The 26635-nt window shown below is 38.7% G+C and overlaps 3 protein-coding genes across 3 annotated transcripts in view; 2 read left to right on the plus strand and 1 right to left on the minus strand.

Moving 5' to 3' along the window:
• Positions 1-26635, minus strand: part of LOC139986404 (dynein assembly factor with WD repeat domains 1) — a 58478-nt gene that overhangs the window by 30793 nt on the left and 1050 nt on the right. The window lies entirely within an intron of this gene.
• Positions 2132-5502, plus strand: LOC139987004 (uncharacterized). The gene is made up of 4 exons (XM_072002825.1): positions 2132-2834; positions 3201-3326; positions 3765-4113; positions 4704-5502. The coding sequence occupies exons 1-4, from the start codon at positions 2698-2700 to the stop codon at positions 5244-5246; spliced, it is 1155 nt and encodes a 384-aa protein (XP_071858926.1). The 5' UTR covers positions 2132-2697; the 3' UTR covers positions 5247-5502.
• LOC139986407 (uncharacterized) lies at positions 9062-12779 on the plus strand. Its single transcript, XM_072001715.1, has 4 exons — positions 9062-10072; positions 10594-10753; positions 10877-11078; positions 12183-12779. Exons 1-4 carry the CDS (start codon positions 10069-10071, stop codon positions 12393-12395), a joined length of 579 nt encoding a protein of 192 aa, XP_071857816.1. The 5' UTR covers positions 9062-10068; the 3' UTR covers positions 12396-12779.

Below are 26635 nucleotides of genomic sequence, written 5' to 3' on the forward strand. Positions count from 1 at the left end.
AAAAGAAATGTAATTTACATATTTCTGTAATATGAAGTATCGAGAGTAGTTACAAGTTATAACATGATCCAGCGATTGCATTTTTGTAATAATTAAAGGGATAATTATTTGTACTTTACTGCACCATCGAATATCCTTTGGAGTAAATAGCCGTTTTTTGAAGTAAATATAAACAGTCGAATGGTCCGATTTAAATCCCAATTGGAGAAGAAAACGATATTAGTTTGAAAAATTTCATAAGAAGATTCAAACACATTAGATAAAAATATGCTATAAATAAATGTATTGTTAATGATCGTATTTAAAGTAGTGATTGAATTTGTTACTGTTCGAACGATTATAAAAAGTACACCAATCCAAAGTGTTAAAAGTTGTTTATCCATAGTTGAATCTCGCCCGAAAAATTTCTTCGGGATTACTTCGTAACAAATAGCATCGTGCATGTACTTCACACAATGTCAGATATCGAATTAATTTTATTATACATTTTTAAGCATTCGAGAACGCATACAGAGATGTGAAATGTAACATTCTACTTGTACTAAGCCTAAGGTAATGTAAAATCTTTATTTTATACGTATTTTTTCCTAGGATAACATCAAATTAGTATTGATATTACGTGTAAAAGCGATTTGTAATAATTTTTGCAATAGTGATACAAAGTTGTTAAACTATTAATAGATGAATCTATTTGACGTTATCGTAGGGAATTGTGGAATTATTGCAAAAATTTATATGATTACTATTGTTAGAGATGTTAAACAGCAAACGCCGTACCATTAAGAAGTGGAGTTTTAGATTTCTAATTTAAAATTATGATGTAATCTACACAACTAAATTATTGACATTTCACGTAAAAATTAATTTTCTCTTGTCTTAAATATTCAAAAGAGTTCTCTTAAAGTTAAAATCTTTGTTAACAGAACATTTAATTACATACCATATAATTATAAGATGTTACAGAAGATATTGCTTTGTAAGATATTAATTTATTATAAAAGAGTGAACACTACCAGACAAATATTGGCAATTCTGATATAATATATACATATATTTTTCAAGAAATATTAATTACAAAAATATAGTATAAATATAGTTGTAATAATAAATTACCTTAAATAAATGTTATTATTAGAAGCATTATGAAAAAAAGATAAATGTTAGTGATATAAAAATACTCATGCTGACAAGTATAATACTAATTACGACAGTAATATGGGATATTAATATTCCAAACATCGTATAAAAATAACATTTATTTATAACATTTATTATACTAATCGGTTAATTAAGACATACTAATGAAATATTGCAATCGCGTGTTTTCTAACAGAACACGGCACATACTCAAATATCTCTAACAATATGAATTGTAGAAATCTTTTTTATAATCGTGTATCAAGGTAATCGTAAATTGTATACAATTTTGTGTAGAAATTATTCACAGAAATCGATTATCTGTATCTATACAGGGTGAGTCGCCTAAGAAATTGAACTGAAATATTTTCGATACTACTAATTATAACGAAAGATGTTTCAGATCAAAGGTATATGATTTCAACGAGGATATATCTCGATGTTTCTAACTTTTCTGTAGGTGAACGCGTAAAGCTCATGTGGAGATCAACTTTGCTATTTTAAATGGAATCATATATTTTTTAATAGATTCTACAGCATCGAAATTATTTCAGCTAAAAATCTTAGACGATTCACGCTGTACAATAACAAATTGTTTTTTAATAACAGACTTTAAAGACCAAGGGAATGAAGTGTTAATATATACAAGCAGGTTGTCAAAATAAACGCAAGCGTGTTATAAAATTATTTTTAAATAATAAGAAGATAATGACAGTTCTCCAACGGAGAATCATAATGTGATATAATTATGCAGGAAATAGCGCGTAATTACGAGTCTCCATAGTGTACGATAACCGAGTTACATCGTTTATGAGCAGGATAATTAAGAAAGGATTACTCTGCTCTATCGTAGTTCGAATAGAAAAATAAACGAAAATATAAATAATCAAGATTATCTTTCATTACTTCGAACTCTTTCGTAGTATTTCATAGTATTCATAGTCCAACAACGAGAATATGTTACAGGTAAATCGAGGAGCATCAAGATTATAAATTCATAAACATGCGCAATTCACAACCGCTCGTAACTTCACTCAATCAATGAACTTCCACGTCTGAACAATCGTTTTCCGGTCAAGGACGGATCGACGATAGTTGATTTCCTTCCTGATCGCAATTCATCGATCTCGATCATCTCGTAACGGTGTGTTATAATTTGCCAAACAGATTAGAAGGGTTTTGTCGAGCCTCGTTCCGTCCAATTAACACCATCGATACGCCTAGAAAATATTTTGTCCCGTCGAATCGAATCCTATTCCACTGGCCAAAATCGAACGAGGAACGCGCGCGATTCATACGTAACAAAGACAAAAGAAAAGGTAGAGAAGAAGTAGAAAAAATACGTCTGATAATGAAGTTTAATTTCTGTTTTCAGATTAGCATGAATGTCTTTGGGCAGAGAGGGGAGAAAATTATAAGTGATGTTAAGTAGCGACGTCAGGTGAAAATGGAGTCGGACAATAAATTAGCAACAAGTCGTTGGTGAGGTACAGTTACGAGTCTATATAGAAGACTGGCAAACCAAGTTGCTCGATCATTCATCTTTGAATATCGTGGAAGATGATACGCGCATTTATCTCGCTGTTTTTAGCGAGTCTGTCGATCGTCTCGGTCTTACCCCAAGTGACGTCATATGCGAAAGTGTCGAAGAATGGTCAAGAAGAACCGCAAGCAAGCAACGATCCGTGGATCGTCAGGTTAGATCACATCGATCGGTGAATTTCTACGCAAGTTCGTGTTTCTCGCGAGCACGCGTTTAATCGTAGAAATTTGTTTCGCTCTCTGAAGTTTTGTCTAACAAGTACTTTGCTTTGGATATTTTATATATTTCTATATATCACGACCATCTTGTATATTATCATTTTTGTATATTAGAATTTTTCATAAATATATAAACGTTCGTGATCTAGGGATGAATTGGAAAATGAGTCAACGTTTGAGTTTATATGTTTTTCTTCTCTTTTTTTCAGTTTATATAAATAGATTTTTCATATCACGCGATTCTACGTAAAAGTATAGTATCAGACTAATATTGTATTTTTGCTTGTTTCTATGCAACGAAGTAATGGAACGGAAGCGGAAGGTAGGAGTATCAAGAACATCGCGATCACTATGTCACCGGTTTATATTTCACCGAAAATCCAGAATCTGAGGAACGGCGAAGCGATCAACTATTCCCCTGGTGGAAGGTGTGAGAGAGAATTTGAAGATTGTAGAAATTTTGAAAAGAGAAACATTTGAAGATTTGAATTTGTTTAAACGCTCTCCGATATTAATAAAGCTTAAGTTTAATACAGAATTTATACTCAAAGAAAATTCACAGATTCGTGTTTAAATTCGAAAATAATGAATTTAGGAACAAGTGGACAAAGATTGAACTTTATATTGATTTTTTAATAATAAAATGGAAGCTTGAGACGAAAATCAAATTCGCAAAATAATTTGACTAAAAAGACGCGAAAAACTGAATTTTTAAATAAATGCCTGGCGAATCGGAGCGTTTGAAATCAAAGATAAATTGTTTCTCGAGTACTTTCCGTAACTTCTTAATGCCTTTTCTTCGCGCTTTTCCTACATTGTTCCATATTTTTCTTCGAAACACCCTTTTTACGCTTTCTAATTTATAGATACTCGACGTTGGACCACGAATTAATAGCACAATTGAACGCAAAGAAACAGATTCAGGATAGATATCATCCAGCACCGTTGCTTAACTACAAATCCAAGAAGGAACCATCGAAAGACGCGGAGGACAGTTCGAAACCTTCGAGTAGCTCGAATGGTCCACCGACCGGTCCATCGTCTTCGGGTATGTTTGAATTTTCTAATCCAACGTTTTCAGAGGGCTACGACTATAAGCCGCTAGATTACCCGAGCAGTAAGCCGATTTCAAAGCCGCCGGATTACTTCAGTGACAAACCGATCTCCAAGCCAATGTCCATGGACGATTACGCAGATTCTGAGACGAACGACAAGGTACTTTGAATATCGAAACATCATCCTACTTTCCTTTTAGTAACGTAGAAAAGCTTACTTCTGAAAACACCTACGTATCCACTATTTCCTTCTACGAAGCTATATCCGTGGATCACTAAGAGATGAATTAGATAAATCATTAAATTGATCTATAGTTGAGTAAACGATAAATTAATCGATAATCAACGATCGCCTTTAATGGAATGCTTCTTCGTATCGAACTCGTCTTTGTTGAAAAATTGCGCAAGGAGAATCAGAATAATTATTGTAATTACGATCTATACATATGTTACTGCAATTTTTTCCAAATAGTTTTAACTAACAATTTCCCTATATATGTATGTATATACGTACGTTGTAGCGGAATCTCGCACGACTACAAAATTTTCGTTTCATTGATCAATGATTTATAAGTTATCAGGTATGCCGATACCAAGGATGAAAAATTCACTCGGGAAAAGAACATCGTTTCCTAAATTCCATCGTACGTAAGCTTCGACCCTACAACTTCCCGATATCCCAACTTTAATTCCAGCGAAGCAGTCGCACCGAGTCGCGTCGCCGAAGCTCACGTAAATCATCGTTTTCAGCCACCAGATTCCTACAAACCGGATTCCTACTTCGCGTCCCACGACCATGACTCCTCCGACTACTCCGACAATCCGCCCGACACGTCTTACAACAATGACGCAGCACCGAAACCGATCAAGTATTCCGGCCATTTGGATCATCCTCCCTTCAACGACGACGACAACGACGACGACGACGATTCTTATGGCCAACATCACGACTTCCATCACGAGGTGATCTACGATCACATTCCTGAATACCACGAGCACCAGACAATGGCACCAGAAATGAACGATCAAAGACTGAACAAGAGGCCGTATTCGTATTACTACGTAGGCAAGAAGCTTTGGTACGTTCCACTGTACTTCAGCATTTATTTTATCATCTACATCGCGGCTCTGGTGTTGAAGAGCATCGCCAGACACAAGATCACGTTCCCTGCGCATCTAGCGGATGCTGTGGCGCATACAAGATCGTACAGTGATTTTAGTTGGTGGGATTTTGCGGGAGAAACGCTGCGGAGTGTCGAGAGCTTCGTCGACAAGTATGGAAAGATTTCTTAGAGTATTTTTATCGATCGTTTGCGGATCGAGGATCGATTTAGAGTGTTCAGATAGCAATTAAGTTGATGTTGTTAGAATATAGTCGATAAGTATATAGTTAAGTATTTTATCGATTTGTTAAGGATATACAGTGGCTATTTGTCGTACATCGTTGTTACTTGTCGTTATACGTCTACGTATTAATCGATTAGGAGAAAGTAGAGTGAGAGTCAAAAGTGAGTATACACCAAAAGAGAAAAGAAAGAGTTTCGTATAATAGTGATTTATTTATATATTTACCTTTCGTTCGATGAACGAAAGACTGCAAGTACTCGTGCTCTCTGTTACATAGATCGTTTGTTAATAGAGAATTAATTGGGTCAAGAATTGTTCTTGAACAGGCGATGATACATATGTTTTATCTATAAAATTACAGTAAACGATAGCATAACGTAGGCCTTTCGTAGGTCTTAGACCGTAATACATTGATTTAGAGCTACTCTGCGGTACGAGCAGTGATTCTGTGCGTGTACGTGTAAATATTATTTTATAGTCAAGTTTTGTAAATATTGAGAAGCGCTTCTAATAGACTATTTATTTAAAAGTTATGCAGAACTCTGTTCATTAGCATAGATATAACGTTATAGATAATTTGGCAGTTTGAGATTTCTGGGTACATGTAGAATTAAGAGTTGACAACGCGTATTCGGCAAATCGTCGTATCATCTCAGTTCTAAAAAATGAGCCGTAAACGCAATAAAAATCTACGAAGAAAATTTCACATTCACCAAGGAATTTCCTCCCAGCGATCCATCCGACCGAATACCAAAAAATATAGATATATTTCCGAATAACGAATAAATGTAAGTGACAAATAAGATTTAATACATTCGGATGTATTCGTTGTTAAATAGTTAGGATATCTCTATAAATGTTTTCGTAAAAGTGTCTAATTATATATGTATAGCGAATGTCGTTGTAACATTAACTGTATCAACGATTAATAGAAACAGGCTAGAAAATAAATTTTCTCGATTGCTCGAATAACATGGAATAAATATCGTACGGACGTTTGCCGCGCACTTGGTTCCTAAATTCCCAAGGAACAAGCGTGGTCGGATATGACTGTTTCTTACGATCGCGCCACGAGCGGTGGTGCAGGTTTTTGGCGGGATAACAAGCCGGAATTTGTCAGTATCGGTGGAATGGAAAGAATTACTGAAAACGATACGAGAATTCCGACGGTCTCGCATTCCCATTGACCAATTACGCCATTTCGACCAACTTTTATCCCTGCTTTCTTTCCACGTATGATTCCCTTATTTCATCGCGTACAGAGAATACAAAGTTCCCTTTCGTATCACACATTTCGCAGACTTCGCGTGTACTTGCGTTGCGTTTTATATGTAGAGCGAGAACACTCTGTCATGCCGGGAATTCTCTTTCTCACGTTTCAGAGGGAAAAATGTAAAATTGCGACGCGCTTCGTGGAAAGTGAATATTTATCGATCTTATTTTGAGTTTCTTTCTCCTGCTGCCTCTTGTACAATGACGAATCGGCAATTTGAGAATATTTATCGACGAATGGACAAGCTGCAGGTTGTTGGTAATGGCAGGAAATTTTACGATTCTTTAAATATAGAAATTCGTACATTTGTACAATTCGTTCGTCGGACTTCATTGATCAACAGTTATTATCCAAGTTATCGTTCCGTGTACACCCATCAAGAATAATATCGGTTGTACGCTGCGAGTGAATTCTGATCAAATTTTGCGATGTATTGATGAATTATTCTAATTAACTCGTTACCGAACGGTTCTTTAGGTTGAGCGATATTTATCATGGTTTTGCATTTTTATATTTACTGTTCTCGGAATTTCAGCATTTTCGAATACGTAGATTCTTCCGAAACGTCGTTCGTTGGATCTTCCGATTCTTCATCTACGTGCGTTCTTTCATATTAATCGAGAAAAAGAGATCGGAACGCCGGTTTCTCTCCCAACACGCGCGGGTTGTCCAGCGACGAAACAAAAGACATCCTTCGCTCGTTTTGACGAATGCAAACTCGTTGCAAGGTTCGACAAAGTCGAGCACCACGCCCCATTCTAACTGAACCAGCATCAAGCAAAAACATTTGCCGCAATTATCGCCGGTTTAGAGTATTGTTTCAACGGGACTTGTTTAAGAACTTGCTAATCGCCTGGCCTAATACAGTAGAAGGATGTACCTCGGCTGACTGACCCGAACTTGGTGTTTCCTTTGCCTAGAAACCTGCCACGGTCGCGTTCTGTCGACAGCATCAAAAATTCCATCCTTCTCAAAGAAACTTTCCGTCGATTTACCGGTCCCACCTTTCGCGGTTAAATACTCATTGCGGTAGAAAACAGCTAAACGCTCAAATTGACTGAAACAACGACGATATCGCTCGGATCGCTGCTGTCATGCTTTTGCCTAGATCAGCGATTTTCAATCTTCTTCGCTAAAATTCTGCCACACCCGCGAGAAATATATTTGCTCGGAGACAGAGCATTTACAGCGGACGACTACTCTTGTATCTGACGATCTTCTTCTTCCGACGAAAATTTAAGAGAAGCAGCACTTTGATACGTCGCGTTAATCTATAGCAATTAGATAGATTCTTCAGGTTTTATCTCAAAAGTGACATTATAAAAGGGATTATGTGAAGAGACTTTAAGTAATATTATACAATTATGTAACAACGTTTGTGTATTATGATATTTTCTTTTGCTTATCATACTCTTATAACCAACATTGCTTGTAACGTTTATATGTTACGTCGGCTTGTCGATTAAAGAGGAAATAATTGTTCAAGAAATCAGTTCAAACTATCTGTTAACGCTTACGCCCGACTTTCTACTTTGTAAATGTTTGCTCTGTCGAACTTTTGTTTACTTATAATTATAACGTTTGTAATTGGGTATACGGGGTGTTCCGCGTAACGCGACTCACCGTTCTTCTGCTATTCGCAGATATACAAAACAAGATGTTTTACAGATTAATGTTTATAGATTCGTAGATTTATACAGTACGCTTTATTTTAATGTCGTTCAAATCTTTTGCAGAAGCCTGAACGAGCTGTTAGAGCTGGCTGGATGTTACGACTCTACGCGTTGTAGTAATTCTCTTTATTCGAAATGTGAATAATTCTGGAATGTAACGACGAGTGACATATTTGCACCACAGTTAACTTAGTATCGAGTTAATAAAAAAATATCACGTGATATGCTTTTTAAACCTATCGTAAAGTCTTCTCGAACCTCGCGAAAAAAAACGTATGGTCCTATTTATGCTAGCCATGATGACCTCGGTTTTACCACGAAGACAAAGTATTTTTGGAAGATCTTCTCTCGTCGCTTGTACTGCGCTCGACGCCCTGAGAATATAGTTTGAAATCTCTTTTCTTACATCCACAAGTTGCAGAAAAATAGTGAATCGCGTTACGCGGTACACCCTGTATATTGAACTCTATTTTACATGTATGCGTAAATGTATCGAAATCGGACGAACCCGTTAAATTCATATTTTTCTAGATCCAAAGCACCAGTTTGATCACTTAATTATATATCACGCGAAAAAATTACTGCTTCATCGTGCACACAAATATTTCTTATGTATTTTACAATTGATCTTCTCTATACATACACATCCATACATTTTTATTTATAAATTTACGTGCCTTGGTTTCTATACAATTTCCATGAAATTAATTTGCCATTTGAGAAAGATATTTATTATGTAACAATATTTATTTCTGTTAGAAAACTACATCGTTGCTGTAATACAAAAAGAAGAAGAACAACTGGAGCATCGTTTTGCAAGGCAATTCACTAATTAATAAAAAAAATATAACGAGCTGATATACGAGCCAATATATCTGAGAAGTTAAACCGATCGACTGGCTCCGCTTTTTACCAATTTCTCAGTTTCATTACGTAAATTGAACAGCTGTATCTAACTTTCAAAAAGGCAGGCTACTTACGTTCCATAGCTTCGTGGCAAATAAAATGACATAAACAATAGTAAATTGGCGCAAGGTAAGCTTAAAAAATAGTATTTGCAACCTCGTCGCGTGTCTACGCTTAGAACAATAGAAACTTCGTTAAACCGATCCAAATTTAACCGATCACCGTTTAAACAGCAGAACAAGAGGATCGACGTGCGAATAGATCTTTCACTGCGCGCCAGATCCAAGCAAAACGAAGCTCGACCGACTTAATCGCACTAAATCGTAACAGCCCCATGGAAAAGTCGAACAGTGTGATTAAAAAATCAAATACGGAGACACGATAATGCGATCGTCCGAAATGATCAATCATCTATAACCGAATTTACGTCTGAAATGCTCCTAGACGACGCGACGACGTACGCAAGAGTTGTAACAATTAGGGCTTTTAGCGCTGCACGTTGGATTTGCTTAACGTTCCTGGTGATACAGTTACCGGTAACCGAACAGAGTATGTTTGAACTGGACCCACGAATCGTTCAGTCGTTCCTTGGAATTTATCAACGACGGTTCCTCGGCCGAGGTTCTCGTCGTGCGACACTCGCATCTGAGACCACGGGGCGAACATCTGAAAACGTGTACGCACGTTCCGTGTGTTTGGAGATCGATGAACTCGCGACCATCGTCCACGAGGAATGAACGTTCGTATCGAGGAATCGGCCAGTGGTGAGTCATTGTCGTTTCCATGAATCGACAAAGATAGAGTGAAGGAGAAGTGTATATAGAGACACGTGTTCGCGGATGAGAGGAACAGGACGTGTCATTCTTCGTGCAACGAGGGTCCCTTGAAGAATTTGCTGCCATCGAACAGTACAATTATGGGTAGATATCGTTGGATATAGTAGATGCACAGATTCCATGTAAATCGCTAAAGTGTCGAGGATCAATGTAGGAATTTTCAGTAATAATCGATCGCTGTTCAATCGCAAAACGGTCACGGTGTGAAGCATAATAATATACAGTAACGTATTTTGATGTGAACTGTGGCTGTAGAAATTCTACGAGGAAGTGCGAAAATTAACGTGTAGCGATAATCTGATAATAATCTATGGCTGTTGAGAGACGTAAAACGGCAACGATGAGAGTCACTATAGTACAGCGATCTGTGATATTTAACGCGCAGATGTACAGATTTCACGCACAGTGCGATAATCAACGTAGAAATCTGTAGTAACCCTTTTATCGCTGTTCTAAACAGTCGAAACAGTAACGGCGTGATATATTGTACGGTAGTTTGTTGAACGTACGAACCGTAGATGTACAGATTCTATGTAAATGATCCAAGTGCGATGAAGATAATAATCTTGTTGATGTTCTAAGAAAAATCTTGTTGTATATTTCAGACAGAGTACAAACAAATTTAGTCTATCACTGTCTTCTGCTTCTTGTTTGCGTTTCCCATGCCTCAATGAGCGAATCGACTTTCGACGAAATCGAAACACTTCCGGAGACCAAGAAATACGAAGACGCTTCAACGCTCGGCACTGCTATACAGGCATACAGGTTTTCTTTACATGGAAGAATTATTTTTGTGAAATTATTGCTCTATATAATTGATTCAGTCGATTAAATTGGAAGCGTTGGAGCGAGGTTAATAAACATTTATTTTCTCTGACTTTCGATTAGACATCCAAGGATGTATCGGCGCGGTTACCACGAGGACCACGGGTCCATTTATAAGGATGACCACGATGATCATTACGACGATCATATGAAAGACGAGGAACAGGCTATGAAAGCCATGGGGAATGCAAAATCTGATTATTGGGGCGGTTACTATGATTTTCTGATAAACGAGGGTAGTTATAAATTCTGGGCCGTGTTTCAAGTAAGTTTCGATCAATTCTTATTAGATTGTTATACACTGCCGGCCATAGGTATTACGACACATGATTCGTCACATTTGTTAAGAAACTTTGAACGTTTCAAAGGGAAACTTTATGATAACATCGGAACGAGAAATCGTATCAAAGACATATTTATTTTTTCGGTATTTCGCTCGAAGTAATACAATTTCAATTGAATACGGAAATTCATAGAAACTGTTAACAGCAATTAGATGCAATCGCAAAAGCATTTTCAAGTCGACCGTATAAAACGCATTACCGTACAACGTACGTTTATATGGAGTTGCGCGCGTTCTTCGCATTCCGCGCTCATTCGCGTCACGAATTCGATCGAGATTAGCCGTATCAACTAGGAGAGCCGTGATAGAATATGTAGGTATGTTAAAAATATTCGTACCAAATAAGGCGTTTGTCGAAATTTTTCAGAGCATTTAACGCTCGTCGGTGATTGTTAACGTGTAACTGTAATGCTCCATTTCCACGCGCAAAACTGTTGAAAACCGTTACGATTAAATTTACAACGCTGGAAATTAAATTACCGGATTTTAATTAATTGTACAGAGTTAAGGAGATTTTCTGCATTTTGTAATTAAAAATTTGTTCTTTCCGGGCCGCTCTATTAATCAAGAGTACTAATGTTCGTAAGAGACACAATTAACGCGACGATGGAAGGTTTGTGAAATTCACGGTACGGAGGTTCCATTACTTTGCTGTAATTTCATTTATCATGTTGGTACTCTGGCACCTTTTTGAAAATATGCTTTAATCGAATGCTGCTCGAAATTCGAATATTCGCCCGATTCGTTTATTATCAAGTATTTGTACCAACGCTAACTTTTATAGAAAAGAAAAAGAAAAGAACGAGATTGAAAGTATTAGTCGCATAACGTTGGTTTTCAACCTTCCACCTCTGAAGAACTTGGTGCAATTCACTATTTCGTTCGTTGTATAGTAATGCATTTTGTATCGTATAGTAGAATATAGAACGAGTATAAAATACGAAACATCTCGAAAGATATAAAACACAAAAAGAGAAGGATTTAACATGGAAAATAACGCAACTAAATAAATGCGCTCTTTAACAGCTTGCCACCGCAGCTCTTCTCATCTATAGCGGCTTTGCGGCGCTTTATTACGCCAAGGTAAATCCGCCAACGATAGACGACGAGTTCGACGATATTTTACGTCGACGGAAGCGTAGAGCGTTGTCCATCTTCCCGCGAGATAAATCATTCTGCGGTTTGGACAGTGCCACTTTTCAGAGGATAATCGACGCGGTCGCCAGAGAAATTCACTGACGAAGAAGAGCGCCTACCTTTATCTAACTTAACTTTTATAGGAAATAATATATGTATAATAATTTTGCAATAACATTTTGAAAAAATTGAAATTGTGCGATCGACGAAAGCGATTAGGGAAAAGAGAAGGAACTGTTTCAAATTGGACATTTCATGGAAGATTTGTTATATCCGAAAAATTAAAACTACAGATACGTATCCTTTTCTATTCGATTTCAAAAAAGTATGTCTTTATGCTTCTCTTTCTATTATTTAATGTAACAGAAGAGCATTGCCTTTCATGTTCTTCCTATCGTGTTTGTAATTAATTTATAATAATTATGTTAAATTATATTGTAATTTGTACATATATGTAACAATTATATGTATATGTGTCATATTGTCCATGCAACTTGTGTACGTTGCTTTTCTGCAGATTTCTTTACCGTCACGAACGTAACGCGTGAGAAGATAGTTATCCTTCAACTCGTACCGCGTAACGTTTGCAACACGCTGAAATACGAAAAGACGGAACGATAACAGCCTCGAACCATAAACTTCCTTAATAATCTCGCAGCTTATCGTCATTAACTTATTCTACATCTTCTTATCGACAGCGACTTTCGCGTGTACTTTCGCTCGTACGCGTGTTATTACGAAGCGCATATTTCGGAAAAATTATTCGCACAGAACGTCGATAACGTACGTACGTTTACAACAAATACACCTCCTAGTTGCCGTACACGTGTCTTCCGATCGATTAAAAATGTCACCAATACAACATAACGGTGGCCGTCGTATCTCGTAACGCGGTATCAATCAAATTTCAAAACGTTTCATACACGGCTAACGTACAGAACGTGTGCAGAAAAAATCCTACGAGCCGTCGAGATACTTTGATGAGCCCCGCTGCACGTCCACGGTTGACTAATGGAAAAGAAGCGAACTCGCTGGTGGCAATTTGTCGAAAGCGACAAGATGCAGCATCAAGGCCATCGCGTGCCGTTGCGTGTCGAGGACACGCAACAATACGTTCTCCTGCTGAATGAGACATCTCGAGCTTGAAATTAAGCGATCCACCGATTAATACCGTCTTATTAAACGATTTCGCGGCTCGTGTAAATTATCGCGGTAAGCACGGGTTTACGGCTGGAAGCCGAGGAAGCCGGGACTTGTGGGAAAAAAGCAAAGAGGATGGCGGAGATTTTACCGAGCGATTCGAGTGTCACGCGCTCGCTCACAGAACCGTCCTGTGGTAGCTGAAGGTTAAAATGTATGCGCGAAAGGATCAAAACGTAATAAAAATCGCCTGAAAAAATGTCGACCGATAAATCAACGGTGGCCGTCGTGCCGGCCGTACGTATGCATCCTCGTGTCTATACGAGTTTTATATGTGAACACGTACGCGCGCGATACGCGCGGTTCAACCTCGCAGGCAAATTTTCTTGTCGAACAACGTAACGTAACGAGAGGCCCTCGAGCACCTTTTCGGAAGAACAGGAGCGTACGAACCATGGTACTCGAGTTTCTGGATCATTCGATCGCGCGATCGATAGAGCTACACGTTCTTGCTCGTTTAGCTTCAGTCCTCTTAACGTTATAATGGAAACGTTTGCGACAAAGAAGCTCGTAGCTTCTCTATATCTATCTACACAGCTTGAAATTGAATACGTAGAGTCGTCATAATGTAACGAATATTCGGAAAACGGGAAGTTATATATCGTATTATATCAACATCAATGTTACCAGGTTCGGTCAAATGACCAGTTTTAAAAATTAATTTAATCGTACATTCGTTGTTATTTGTTTCGTTCGTCCAACTTTACGTAAATTCTTATATTGTCTGATTAATCTAATTATATAATGTCTCAACTTTTGTTGATAGAAGAATTTACCTGAAGTTGGACGAACGAAAGAAACGACAACGAAGCTACAATTTTACATTAAATGTTAAAATCGATTATTTGTCCTGATTAACTGGTAAGGTTAGTGTTAAATTATGGGGTAAAGCGAACATTAGAAATCGTCAAATTTTCTTAGACGAGTTTCCGTCCAGAAGAATATCTAACGAGTTTGATATCTAACGAGTTTGAGTCGTATTGTCTCCTTTTAGCTGTTCCATATTTGGGGATAATTAAACAAAGAAATATGTGAAATAAAAATGAATGCTTCTGAAAGCTGCTATCATTTTATAATAGCCCGGTTTCTAACGTATTTAGTTGATTTTAGTGCAGGTTTAAAGCTACCGTCGAGACACGGAGGGTCAAAGTAATCAAAAACAGCTCGTACTATATACGAACACTTTTATAGCGTTCTCTTTGCTCGAGACTTTTATTTTCCACTATCTTTAGCGAGAAATATTTCACCGCGTATAATTGTACGGCGATTATAAGACTATTCGCGTTCCGCTAAAAACGTAAAAAGGAAGCACCATCTCTTTTTCCCTTGAAGCGTAATGAAACGGTTGAAACGTTCTTAGATCCTTCAACAACGGCCAAGGCAAAGTCGTATGATTTTAACGATCCTTCCTCCTCTCTTTCTCTCTCTTTCTCTGAAGTAAATCGATTATGTGAGAAAACCAGTTAAGACACCATTCTTCGAGGGATCTACGTTAAGCAGAGATTCTTATACATCAGAGTTATATCCGCGTAAATATGAAAAAGACCAACGAGGGTTCCTAGCGTACCAGTAATATCAATATCAAACATGACACAGCGTTTCTGATATTTATGCAACTGGAATTATAAACAATTCTTCTGCTAACTTCGCCATACGCGCAAATCAGCGAAATGTACATACGTGTACAGGATCTAAAATATTCTCTACCCGTCAGTGTAAACATTCTGCTCGCAAAGTGTTTGCCGTTTACTCGCTGACAGACAAATTCTTGGAAAAAATTATCTTCTCCCGTAAAAATCGCGTATTGATAGACGCGTGCGTGCTTCGTCGGTAGATGAACAAATAATAGTAATAATAATAAGGGAAAGAATAACAACGAACCCGCAAGGGGTAGTTACCTGGTAAACTACACGGGCTTGGCAAACCCGCGGACCCTAGCTGCGTAATATGTTTCTTGAATTTCAAGATATTTCCAACAATTTTCAAACGTTGACGATCCTTTCTTCCGCTTTGCGCGCACCTATACAAAAATTACGAAAATTCAGATCAGCCACTACGGCGAATAGAACGAAGTTTCGACTACACGTAATCGCGAACTCCTCCTTCCTCGACCTAATCGATAATCGACAATAGCACGAGATTTAACGTGTCTGATCGAGGCTCGTTGGATGGAAGCTTGCGAGAGACGTCTCATACGCGCCAAAAATATGGAAATGTAACGTAAAATAGTCCTGTTCAACTGTTACTTGCGAACGAAGGAAACTGATGGAATATACGAAAAAATAGCTGCAACAAATAGCTACAAAAGGCATTTGCACGTCGTCGTGTTTGCTATAGCAATTGCATACCAATCAACGAAATTCAAGTATATGAAATTTTCTACAGTTTAATATTTCATACGATTACGAGCGTTTGATAGCGTAAAAATGAGATGTGCATATAAAATGTGATAAAAACGCGCTTGGTCGAAAACGAAGGCTACGTGCAAATACTTTTTGCGGCCATCGTACGTTACAGCCCAATATATCCCACGTAATACGTTCCATTGATACTTATCAAGCTCGAATCAACATCCACCGACGAATAAGCTTTCTATACACGAACGAAAACCCTTTGGTACTCCGGAGGACCACGTGATCGGGACAAGAAAGCCCTTCTTGCGGTCAAGAACGGAATATATTAATCGCGACGGTCACCGAACCCTCCCTGGTTCGGACCGCGCAAGCAATTAGAAATTGAGTTATATTTCTTGCGCTTGCCGGTGAATAAATTTCATCGATCGTCGTGGACGGCGTTCGTCGTGCAAGAAATATATTAACCATGGTGAGTCGGTCGAGAGACCTGCGATCGTCGTCGGCGAATATTTCAGCCGGAAAGATAGGGGAGAAGGATCCGATACGGCCCTGCAAAAATCACCCACCCAGCGTATTCACCAACGCATTCCGCCACGTAGCCGGCTGCAAGGGGGTACCTACGGCCAAAGTACCGCAGTTATGCGTGCCTCTGCGCCGGATAAAAGTTTATTCGAATAATCAGCAACCAATGAAATTTCGTTTGTTATTCGTTGATTCGTTATTTTTCATCGAATTTATGTATATCGTATTCGTTATTGGTTCGCTCGATGCTTTTTCGGCTTTCTTTAACATATTCCTTTTATCGATATGACGTGACGATAAGTAGATAGAATTTCGGAATTTTAGAATCGGCAAGGAATATATTTGCGTTTTTCGCATTTAATTTATTCGCATCTAAATATCATTGCCACGTTGAATATTTAGTATGGCAAAACGTTGAGTAATCGCGCAAGAGCTTTAACTTTCTTGTCACTTTATCCTCTCCTTTTCAACCTCGCTAAGAAAACGGTTTATTCTGTGGGAAACTGTCCCTTCCAAGGGATTCGATCGAACGCACGATATTCTTCCGCGATCTCGTGGGAAATTGGCAAAAAAGAGGAGGACTAAGCTTACGCGAAACGACCTGACTTTTGCATAACGCGATCCACGGCCATCTCGCAGAGTAGCTAACCAGCCAGCGGGTAAAACGAAAGACGGTTTGAACCTCCTTTTTCCCTTCCTGCCCTTTTTGTTTCACTTGCCTCGGCTTTTATTTTACGAACAGAAATTTTTCAAATAAATCTCCGACCGCGGGGGGAAACGGTAGAGGATAAAAACCGCATAAAAACTGTTATTTACTGCAGAGGAGCGCATCAACGAGCGTCGATAATTCTCGCGTGGACCGAACTCTCGCCACGGCGAGAGATGATACGCGATGATAATGGCGCGTTGCACGGCGAAACGCGAAATCGAGCGGTGATCGCGAGCGCCCCAAAGGCGATCGTGGTCATTAACCGGGAACCATTTTGTGGAAAAGGTTGCTGCTCCAAAGGGGAAAATGTCCTACGAACGCCGAAAGCAATGTACGCTGTCTTGTACCACCCGACCTAACTACCCTTTAATCCTCCCAGGCATAGTCTTCCTATTTCGTAACGCGTGTAACTCGTATTTTGTAATATTGCATACACATAAGCAAATTATGGATATTTTTACGAACCTATCTTGAAGAAGTAGAACTTTAATGTTAATTTGAAGTATTATGTATTACAAGATGTAGATATCTTGTGTGCTGTTTAAATATTTCATACATTTTTGCATATTACGCGTGTTCTATAGATTTCTGCGCGTTTAAATTGTGGCCCATCGTTCGCCGAATTTTTTTATTTATATTTAACACGCAATAGATAGCAAGTAACATTGTAATTACGAAAGGTAAACTACGTGGAATGCAAAAGTTGCGGAGAAAAAAGTATAAAGAAGATTATTCCGTAATTTTGTAGCACGTAAACTGGTATTTTTCATCGGTGTTTTTAAATCGTCATCGTGTGTTACTTTGAAGATGGGTATCGTAGAACAACGACGAGCTTTTTGAGCTTTGTAGGCAAAATTGAAAGGAAATTAATTGAAAACGAATACTCGGCAAACATGATGCACATGAATTATCATAAGAAACACGTCCAAAGTAGCTTGTAGCTAAATCGTTACAGAAAGTAACGACAGTTATCGATTTACTCAAAATAACCGGTCTTACGAGGTGATGTTCCAAAATGTCTGGCCAAACATTGGCACACCGATATCAAACCGATCGTTTTAAATTATCCATCCACCGGTATTACTTTTAAATTTATCTTTTAATTAGACTTAACTTTTTCTCTCCAACGAGCAACGTGCAGCATTTCTATATACAAGGTGTCTCTGTAATCAGAAGATACAAGCGGAATAGTAACTTTTCATGAAAAAATCGATAAGAAATATAGAACAAAGTTTTTGCGTTTAACGATCGGTACATCTTGTTCGCAAACGAAACGAGGAATAAAAATCGAATGCAAGGAAAACGACCAATGTGACGAATAGTCTACGTTTACGAGGAACATGTAAAAATGCACAGAATGTCCAAAAATATACAAAACATTCAATCGAAGATCCACTTTTCCAAACTACATTCCTAAAGATAGAAGATTCGCGCGCGATTGTAGTCTAACGATAAGCTGTAAAGTTTCCAATCAAATAATAATTTCGTACGTGTAAAAAGAAAATCCTTGTTCTACGTTTTCCACTTATTTTTCCACGGAGAACCATCCTGCGCGCTGTTGTATCACGATCGCAGAGACACTCTGTATAACGAAGGAACAATGGATGTTTAGCGCCGAAGATTGAATTTGCATCGAGTTTCGGATGAAAACGTTGCAGCACCGATAAAGATGTATGTCGATATCTTAAGATCTTAAAATAACGTTGCACCGTTGCACATGGTAGCGAGCCGAAGGAACGGCATTTAATACCGCGGATAAATCTCTGACACACGAATAATCTTCCCAGCTCTGAACGTTCTGAATATTTACGATGCATTCTTGGTATTCGACGTTTGAGCCCTTCGCCGGAAGAAAGGATGAAGGATTCTTCGCGTTAATGCAATTATAGTAGAGAGTTGCAAGACCAGAAGTCCACGGTTTTCAAATACTCCGGATAAATCTTCCGAATCTGATAAACAGGAGGAACAAGGAGGAGAAGGAAGAGGAGGAAGTTTTTCGTTTAAGAAGCATGCATCGCTAATGTTCAAAGAGATACGTTTATCGATGCGGAGATTTAAAAATGTTAATACCGATGCATGTACGAATCGGAATTGCAGATAAGATCAGATTATGTCATTGAAGCGAAGGGTGACTTTTAACGGGCTGGATAAGTCCCGTATTAAATTAACAAGCGAGAAGGAGAAGGAATTTTTTGGATGGATGCCCTTTATGTTAACAGCGATTGGCGTGTTAAACATTTGCATATTGAATAGAATCGTGCGATACGAAATAAAATGTACATTGTATATCGAGCATGAAACGGTTCGTAAATTAAGAAACACGTACGGTTGGTCGTTCGTTCCTCGCGAGCTTAAATTGGTCGCACCAACGCCATTAAGTGTTACATTTTGTCGTATAAAGTGTCAGTCGTCGAAAACATTGGACGATTCGCGTATATTTAATCTTAGGAAGATTTACAATAGAAATATTGGATGCGTCAACGCGTCGCTATTAGTCAGGTCATAAATAGAATTTTCATGTATTCGCTAAAGATATTTTGCCTCGTGGACGTCGCAGAAATGTACCAACTTCGAAACGTCCAATTTTAAGTGAAATTTAGCACGTAAGAATTATACCAAAGTATCGCAAAGAAGACAAGATGTTGGTGAAAACGATCGCGAAGCTACTCGACGAATGGCAAGATATTGCCGAAGAAGAAAGGACAAACACATTCTACGATAATCAACCGGATAATAATATCAATTTCACGATGAACATGTCGATTTGCAAACGACCGAACAATAGCTCGTTATTTCTCACTATCTCTCCGCTTTACGAATTCGATATTCTGTTTCTTGTTTAACCAGTTAGCTGCTTTTGACCAGTATACTCGTCACGAACAAATGGCAATATTTAGCGTTACAACGAGCACTGTCGCTAATAAAATTAAAAAATACAACGGTCGTTGTCGTTACAACTTAATTCCACGTTTTAACAGCCACGTAATACTCTGCGTTTCACGAGTATCTCTCTGTCGTCGCTTACTTTTTGCCACACATTTTAGGTACACGCTTTTCAAAGAGGTCGCGACAGCTAACTGGTTAAATCTTCGAGTCGCTTTTCCCCTACGGTCCACTGTTACGAACCTCTGGATCGTCGAGGCGACACCACACACAGAAAGGGCCCGATGCAACGCACAAGCACGAAGATGTTCAACTTGGAAAGCGAATAAATTGCGATCTTCGTCAATAATAAAACTGTCGAAACTTGGTACGTGACAAAGTACACCGGCAGCAACGGCCGAGCGGAAGAAAATGGCGGGACGGGACGAAGTTGCAAGGCAGGAAGCGACTTTTAATATTCTAGATAAATCTTCGACGCGCGAGAGCGAAAGCGAGATGAAGCAAGACGTTGGCGAAGAAGAAGGGGGCCAGGTGTATGTATGTGTGCGTGTGTGCGTGGGGTAGAGGCCCCACGAAATCGGGGCCCGCGGATAAAAACAGTAATTTATGATGCAATGCTCGACGGCGATCGATAATTCTCGCGTTGCGAATGCAAGCAGACCGAAATACCGCGGCTTCCCTCTTCCAACGCCGCCCTCTACGCTCGCTACCAGCGTCCTTCTTTTCCTTCTGCTTTTATAGTTAATGATAATAATAATAATGACGATGACGGGGACCGAGGAAGACTCGAACAGGGCGGGGACGTACCGAGAAGTCGTTGGCAACAGCTCAGCCACCGCGCGCAAAAAGAATTCATTATGACGCGCACAATGGATATCTATGAGCAGGGGGCGACAGAAACTTCATCTCGATGTGACGTTTAACAGGCAAGAGTATAGAGGACCGATAAAGGTGTTATTTACGACGCCCCCCGTTCGAAAACTCACTGAATAATGGCGAATGCGTGTGTTCGCGCGACAGTTGCCTCGATTCGACGACTTTAAGAGACAAATCGAGATAGACGACGTACAGTCCGGGGGCAAAAAATAAGGTGGAACAGGTAGCGAGAATGGGGACGAAAGAAGCCGGCATTGTTAACTCGTTCTTTCGAGTCGCACAACACTCTTGGAGAACACTTTGATTTTTGTAGAATTGTTTGAATATTCAATCTGGTCTTGTGCGGTGTCCTCGAACTTCATCGTAACTTCGTCTTTTTTATTTTTTTTTTTCTTTTTTTGAAAGTTCGAGTAACAAAAAGAGTACGGAAGCATAAATGGTATTTGTTAAGACAGTTAATCGCACTTTGAATCGGTTAGAACGTCGAATATACTTAAATACATGTACGCTGTGTTACGTTATGAGAATGTTTTCTGCGATCTTATCGCACGACTTATTAACCGCAATAAACCTTCCCGTATTATTCAAGTTTTCGATTATGATTATGCGAAGTCAGACCGGTTCGCGTCACGTTGAATAATCGAGGATTTACAGTACATTGCGAATTTTAGGTTTAACTTGGCAGAGCATTATTCGGCTGTTTCGATCGGCGTAGATCTCCTCGTCGAACCGCTAAGAATTCTTCGTTTCGTCGTTCTGACGAATTTAAACCTCGTTTCTGACGTTAATTCGATTCTTCGTATTATACAAGTACAGATCTTCACGTTCACGTTTATTCAGTTTTGTTGGCTTAATGAGTTCGGGGACTTGGCCGCTGCGATTCAAGCAGAATATCATGGCAAATTTAAATTTACACGAGCTTAATGTACGTAAATCTTATTTAACGAGTTTTGGAAGATGCTGGTGAAACGAAGATCCCAATTTAGGGTATTAGATCGTTGAAAAAAGCGAAGCAGAGCATTGAAAAAATTAAGAGCAGAGAGACGCCCTTTTATTACAAGTACGACAATATACGAAAATATAAATCTTTCGATGAGATTGCAACACGTGTTTGAATATTTATGGATGGTAGTGTGTATGTTGAATGTACACATGTAGTGAAGTTGTAAACCCACAGGCGGAGTTGAGAGTGCAGTATCGCAATAAATTCAAGGATGCGAGCGTGAAGGTGAAGTTTATGGCTACATTGTGGATTATAAAGAGGGAGAAGTTATTAATTGGTGAAGTATCTTTTTTCATCTTTGGCCAGCTACGTGTAATGGATAATAATTTTTTTAATAAATTAAAAGAAATTGAAGTTGATATATTAAAGAGATGTTGAAGTAAGCTTGTTGATTCTCTAATGAATTTGTGATTGTCGTCAATTTATTTCTGTCGCGGATTACTCGTAATCTCGCGTTGATTAATCGTTTAACATATACGTATTACAATGTGAACGAGATTAATATACGTAAATTATATTCTGAAAGATCAGCACAAATTTTCATGAAAAATTCGGATTCTTATTATTTCGCTGGGAATCTTTCGTCGAAACGCGTAGCTTTAATTTTCTTCCGCAAAGAATTTTTGCGAAGCCTCGGTACCCGCAAAATTATTTCCATACCTAAATATGCTAATCTCAACTTAAATATAGACTGCTGACTCGTTTCTTTCCAATAGTAGAAAATTGCTAGATAATTGTTATTCTCGTGGAATTGTTTTTACATCCAAATGAATATTTTCATCTTGCATTCTACGGTCGTAGAGGCAATTTACAAAAACGACACGAATTTCTGTAGAACTGTCTCGATGTTTGCTTCTGGCAGTTAAATTCCAAACAAATTTCCTTAAAGATCGCAATTCCCATGCAATTTTATGTTTTTCTCGGTAATAAAACGTTCCGAATGAAAGCTTCAATTTTTATCTAAAATTCATTCAACGTTCAAAGTTTATCGCTCATTTTCATTAATCTTCGCTCTCGTTCGTACGATTTCAATCGGATCGTACGGATAAGCGACAAGAAGATTTCTACGTTTTTTTCTTTTCTCTCGAGTGAAACAAAAGTCCGGAACGTATGACTTATCTTTAAACATACTCGCTTCAAGAGATATAAATGTTCCTGTCTTTCCTCTGCTCGCTTAATGAAGAGCCGAGATATCGTTATATCGAACAGCTGGCAGAAAATTCATTTGCCAGTGACGACGCAAGAAAAGACCCGTGCAAGACGTAAAAATTTATTATTCGTCGGACCTACGTGAGGGTCATTTATACGAAGTGTATGATTTATCGATGCGTTTCGATGCGTTCTGAATGAACATCCGATACGCTGAACGACTTTTTGGCCTCTATCCAAAGGGACGGGCGAGAGCCCGTGATTTGTGTGGCCATTTCGTGATTTTAATGCAGAATTCTCGATTAATTTCTTTCTGTTCAAACATTCAGCCAGAAAAAACCAACCAGCCACATACGAGCTTCTTTTTTAAACGTTACAAACGTATCACCGTGAACGAAGATCTACCTCCGAGTTACCCGAACTAATGTTCTTCAACAATTTCATTCTATGTCTCCGTTTATGTCCCACCACCCACGATAGATGATAGATTTTCTAAAATATTTTGCTGTTTTAAAATATCAAATTATTACGAAGATGCGTAAATATAAATATACGTACAAGTAATTGGAATAATATTAAAAGTGGCATATGGAAAAAACTCTAGTTTGCTGGGAAATTAACAAAGTTAGAAGACTTTATTAAAAGTTTCTTACTACGAAACGTTATAAAGCTCGCGAGAAAGTTTTAGAAGCCGACTTTATCCGTATGAGATAAGGTCGACAAGGTAAGCGCGAATCGCGTAAGCTGCAAGTTAGTCGCAAACAAGTAGATAGAATTGTGCGGTGCGTAGAGAAATGGCGCATCAAAGAAACTATAGTTCCGGTTGGCGCGGCTTGTTCAAGCTTTATTATCCAGCCGCGGCTTGTTCGAGCTTTATTACCCAGCCGCGGCACTCTTAAGCCTTTAATTGGCAAGAAAGGAAAATTACAATGTACAGACGGGGCTGGCCCGAGTGGCGATCGCGATCGACTATAAACGACGTGGCGAGTCCTTCGTGGCGAGATCTTCGGCCCAGAAGCTACGAATCCAACGAGCGGTAAAACAAAACATTCCTTACGTTTTATGTAATAAATAAACAATGACGCGAATATTCTTTGTGTGGGTGGAGACAAACAGGAGGTTTCAAGATCATCTCCGTCTTTGCAAATAAGTATAAAATAAATAGAGATTAGAGTTAGATTAGAGGTTTCGAGTTAGGATTAGGTTAGGCAGGTTAGGTTATTGGGTTAGGATTAGGTTAGGCAGAGGATTATTAACTCCGAATGCTACGTTGCATGATCTCGACGATCTCGACGATCTCGACGACTTTCCAAAGGACGAAATATTTTTGTTCGTTGTATTCTTCGTCTTGTTTTATGTCGCAATATAAAGAATAAAATGAGTTTGAGCTCACGGGATCGTTCACGGCACAGCATATTTGAAAAACTTTCGTCCACCTCCCGAACTGCTAGGTCCCGTTTATGAGCTACGCTTCTTCATTTTTTCGATGGAATGCTGTAAGCTTTCTTCTTCTTTTTCTTTTTTCCTTTCGTTTTTTTTTTTTTTTTTTTTTTCGGTGCCGTGTGCTGTACACGATATAGATTCGAAACGATTCTAAGTGTTTCGGATCCCATCACTAGTTACAAGCTAAATAACAACGAAATACTTGGGACCGGTGGATCCGTAGGGAACAAAAGTGGCCAGCGGGCATTATGACGGGAAAAACGGTGAGAATGCCAGCCGGAATTTAAGCGGCGCGTTCCGCCGTACCGAGAGTCGGCACGCTTAGAACTTAGTAAATAAACGAGAAACACGCTGTATATAATTGGAAAGGAAGACGGAAAGAGCGGGTTGACGCGCGTAAGAAAGCGAGCCGGACGTGGATGCGTGGATAGGGGCCGATAGAAAAACGAGGAACGCGTAAAGAGGGGAAAAATGAGCGCCGGATAAAAAGGATCTCGCGGCGAAACGGAGACGAGCGAGGCGGTAATTACGCCGTGTTGGAACCCTTTGACCATCCTCTCTCACTCTCTCTCTCTCTCTCTCTCTCTCTCTCTCTTGCTTTGTGGCAAGATGAAACAGAAGCAAATTAAATATCGACGATGGCGGAAAGGGGTGGAAGATCCGCGCGGAATGCCACGCGTTTTCGCGGTCGATAATTCCGTGTCTCATCGACGTTTAAAATTGCTATCTTCTTGTCCTCGGAACTGGTAAATTGCGTGATCGGATTTCTTGTTGGTACAGAGGTAGGTTGTTTCCAATAGAGAAGTATTTCCTTCTTGATTCGCGGGCATTTTATATAGTCGCGTTACGGGCCATTATCCGTTGACATTTCCGTCGGATCTAAAATTGTAACGTTAACAAAATATTTTCTACTCGATTTACAGGGAATTATTTCGTGGCGTTATTTTCCGAACGTTATTAAAATCTTCGTTGCTTTATATTTCTCTATACGTTCGAACAATTTTCAACTTTACGAGCTGCTAAGTTTCGCTTATCAACCGCCTTTTCACGATACGCCGTAATTCTTCGATTCTATCTTTGCGAAACGCGATTCAACGAAGTAATTAGACCCTGGGTATATCAAGCTCGTTATCACGAATCCTTTTAAGATGTAGCAATAATTATTTCTTAACGACGACACGTACATGCGTCATCAGCTCGGCAGACTTCCTTTTTCGTACCTTTTTCCTTTCTAGTATGCTTTCTCGGTCCTTTCTTCTTTTTTTTTTTTTTTTTTTTTTTTTTGTCTCAACGACGCGATACGAACGCGACTAATAGCAAGGAGAAACCACGAGGAATTTATGTAGAGGAGTCGTTCCTCGTCGTACCGTTAAGCTTGGGTTGAAGGTAAGATAAGAGGTATCAAAGAGAAGCGTCTTTGTTGCGTTTGATGCCAGTAGGTCGTAGCAGGTTGCTTAATCGGTTGGTATTTTCGATGTTTATGATAATTGATAAGTAATATATACATGTTACTGTATCTTGTTATACTGTATCAAGTAGTGTGCGTGATACGCATATAAAGATACGTACATGCACAAAGAAGTTCGTAATGGAAAAACAGTAAATCCTATAACGAACGATTTGTAGCTATCCACGCGAGAACTACATATCTACAACATCGATCGCTATTTTTAAAGGCGCAAGGTCTGTCTAAAAATGTTAACAAAATTCAGCTTGCAAAATTATCTTAAAATCCGGTGGATATTTCTCAAGGAAAGATAAAGATTCCCTTCGAGGTACGTGGGAAAATTCTTTTTGTCTGCTGTAAAAAGACAAACGTTGAAAACATAAATACGGCACAATGTATTTTTCATGACATAGAACTATACACGAGATATTGTAAAAAATATATATACACAAAGTAATAATCCCATAAATTTAGAAAACACGAAAGTAAAATGTAGAACGAATGATATGTAAGTAAATAAGAAAGTAAGTAAATACAAGTACGGTGAGTAATGGCGCCGAAAATAGCATTTTCGCTTTCAAATAGCGTAACATTACGTTCCGTAACGTTATGGTCGTAACAATGTACAAACGGTATGCCGTGTTCGCGTAATCCTCCATTCAGTATCGAAAGCGCGAGTCTACCGATCGCGTTGCGCTTTTTCTACATCTTTTTATTCTGGCTATAGGCGTGCATCGTACGCGCAACGCGTAATAT

This window comes from Bombus fervidus, chromosome 4 (assembly GCF_041682495.2).
Source record: "Bombus fervidus isolate BK054 chromosome 4, iyBomFerv1, whole genome shotgun sequence".
Classification (NCBI taxonomy): domain Eukaryota; kingdom Metazoa; phylum Arthropoda; class Insecta; order Hymenoptera; family Apidae; genus Bombus; species Bombus fervidus.

What these genes read in the sequence shown, in the direction of transcription:
- LOC139987004 (XM_072002825.1), top strand. Translation starts at nt 2,698, where the DNA reads ATGATACGCGCATTTATCTCGCTGTTTTTAGCGAGTCTGTCGATCGTC. An exon ending in AACTATTCCCCTGGTGGAAG is followed by an intron (nt 3,327 to 3,764) that starts GTGTGAGAGAGA and finishes TCTAATTTATAG; the next exon opens with ATACTCGACGTTGGACCACG. An exon ending in ATTCTGAGACGAACGACAAG is followed by an intron (nt 4,114 to 4,703) that starts GTACTTTGAATA and finishes CATCGTTTTCAG; the next exon opens with CCACCAGATTCCTACAAACC.
- LOC139986407 (XM_072001715.1), top strand. An exon ending in ACTGCTATACAGGCATACAG is followed by an intron (nt 10,754 to 10,876) that starts GTTTTCTTTACA and finishes ACTTTCGATTAG; the next exon opens with ACATCCAAGGATGTATCGGC. An exon ending in AATTCTGGGCCGTGTTTCAA is followed by an intron (nt 11,079 to 12,182) that starts GTAAGTTTCGAT and finishes GCTCTTTAACAG; the next exon opens with CTTGCCACCGCAGCTCTTCT.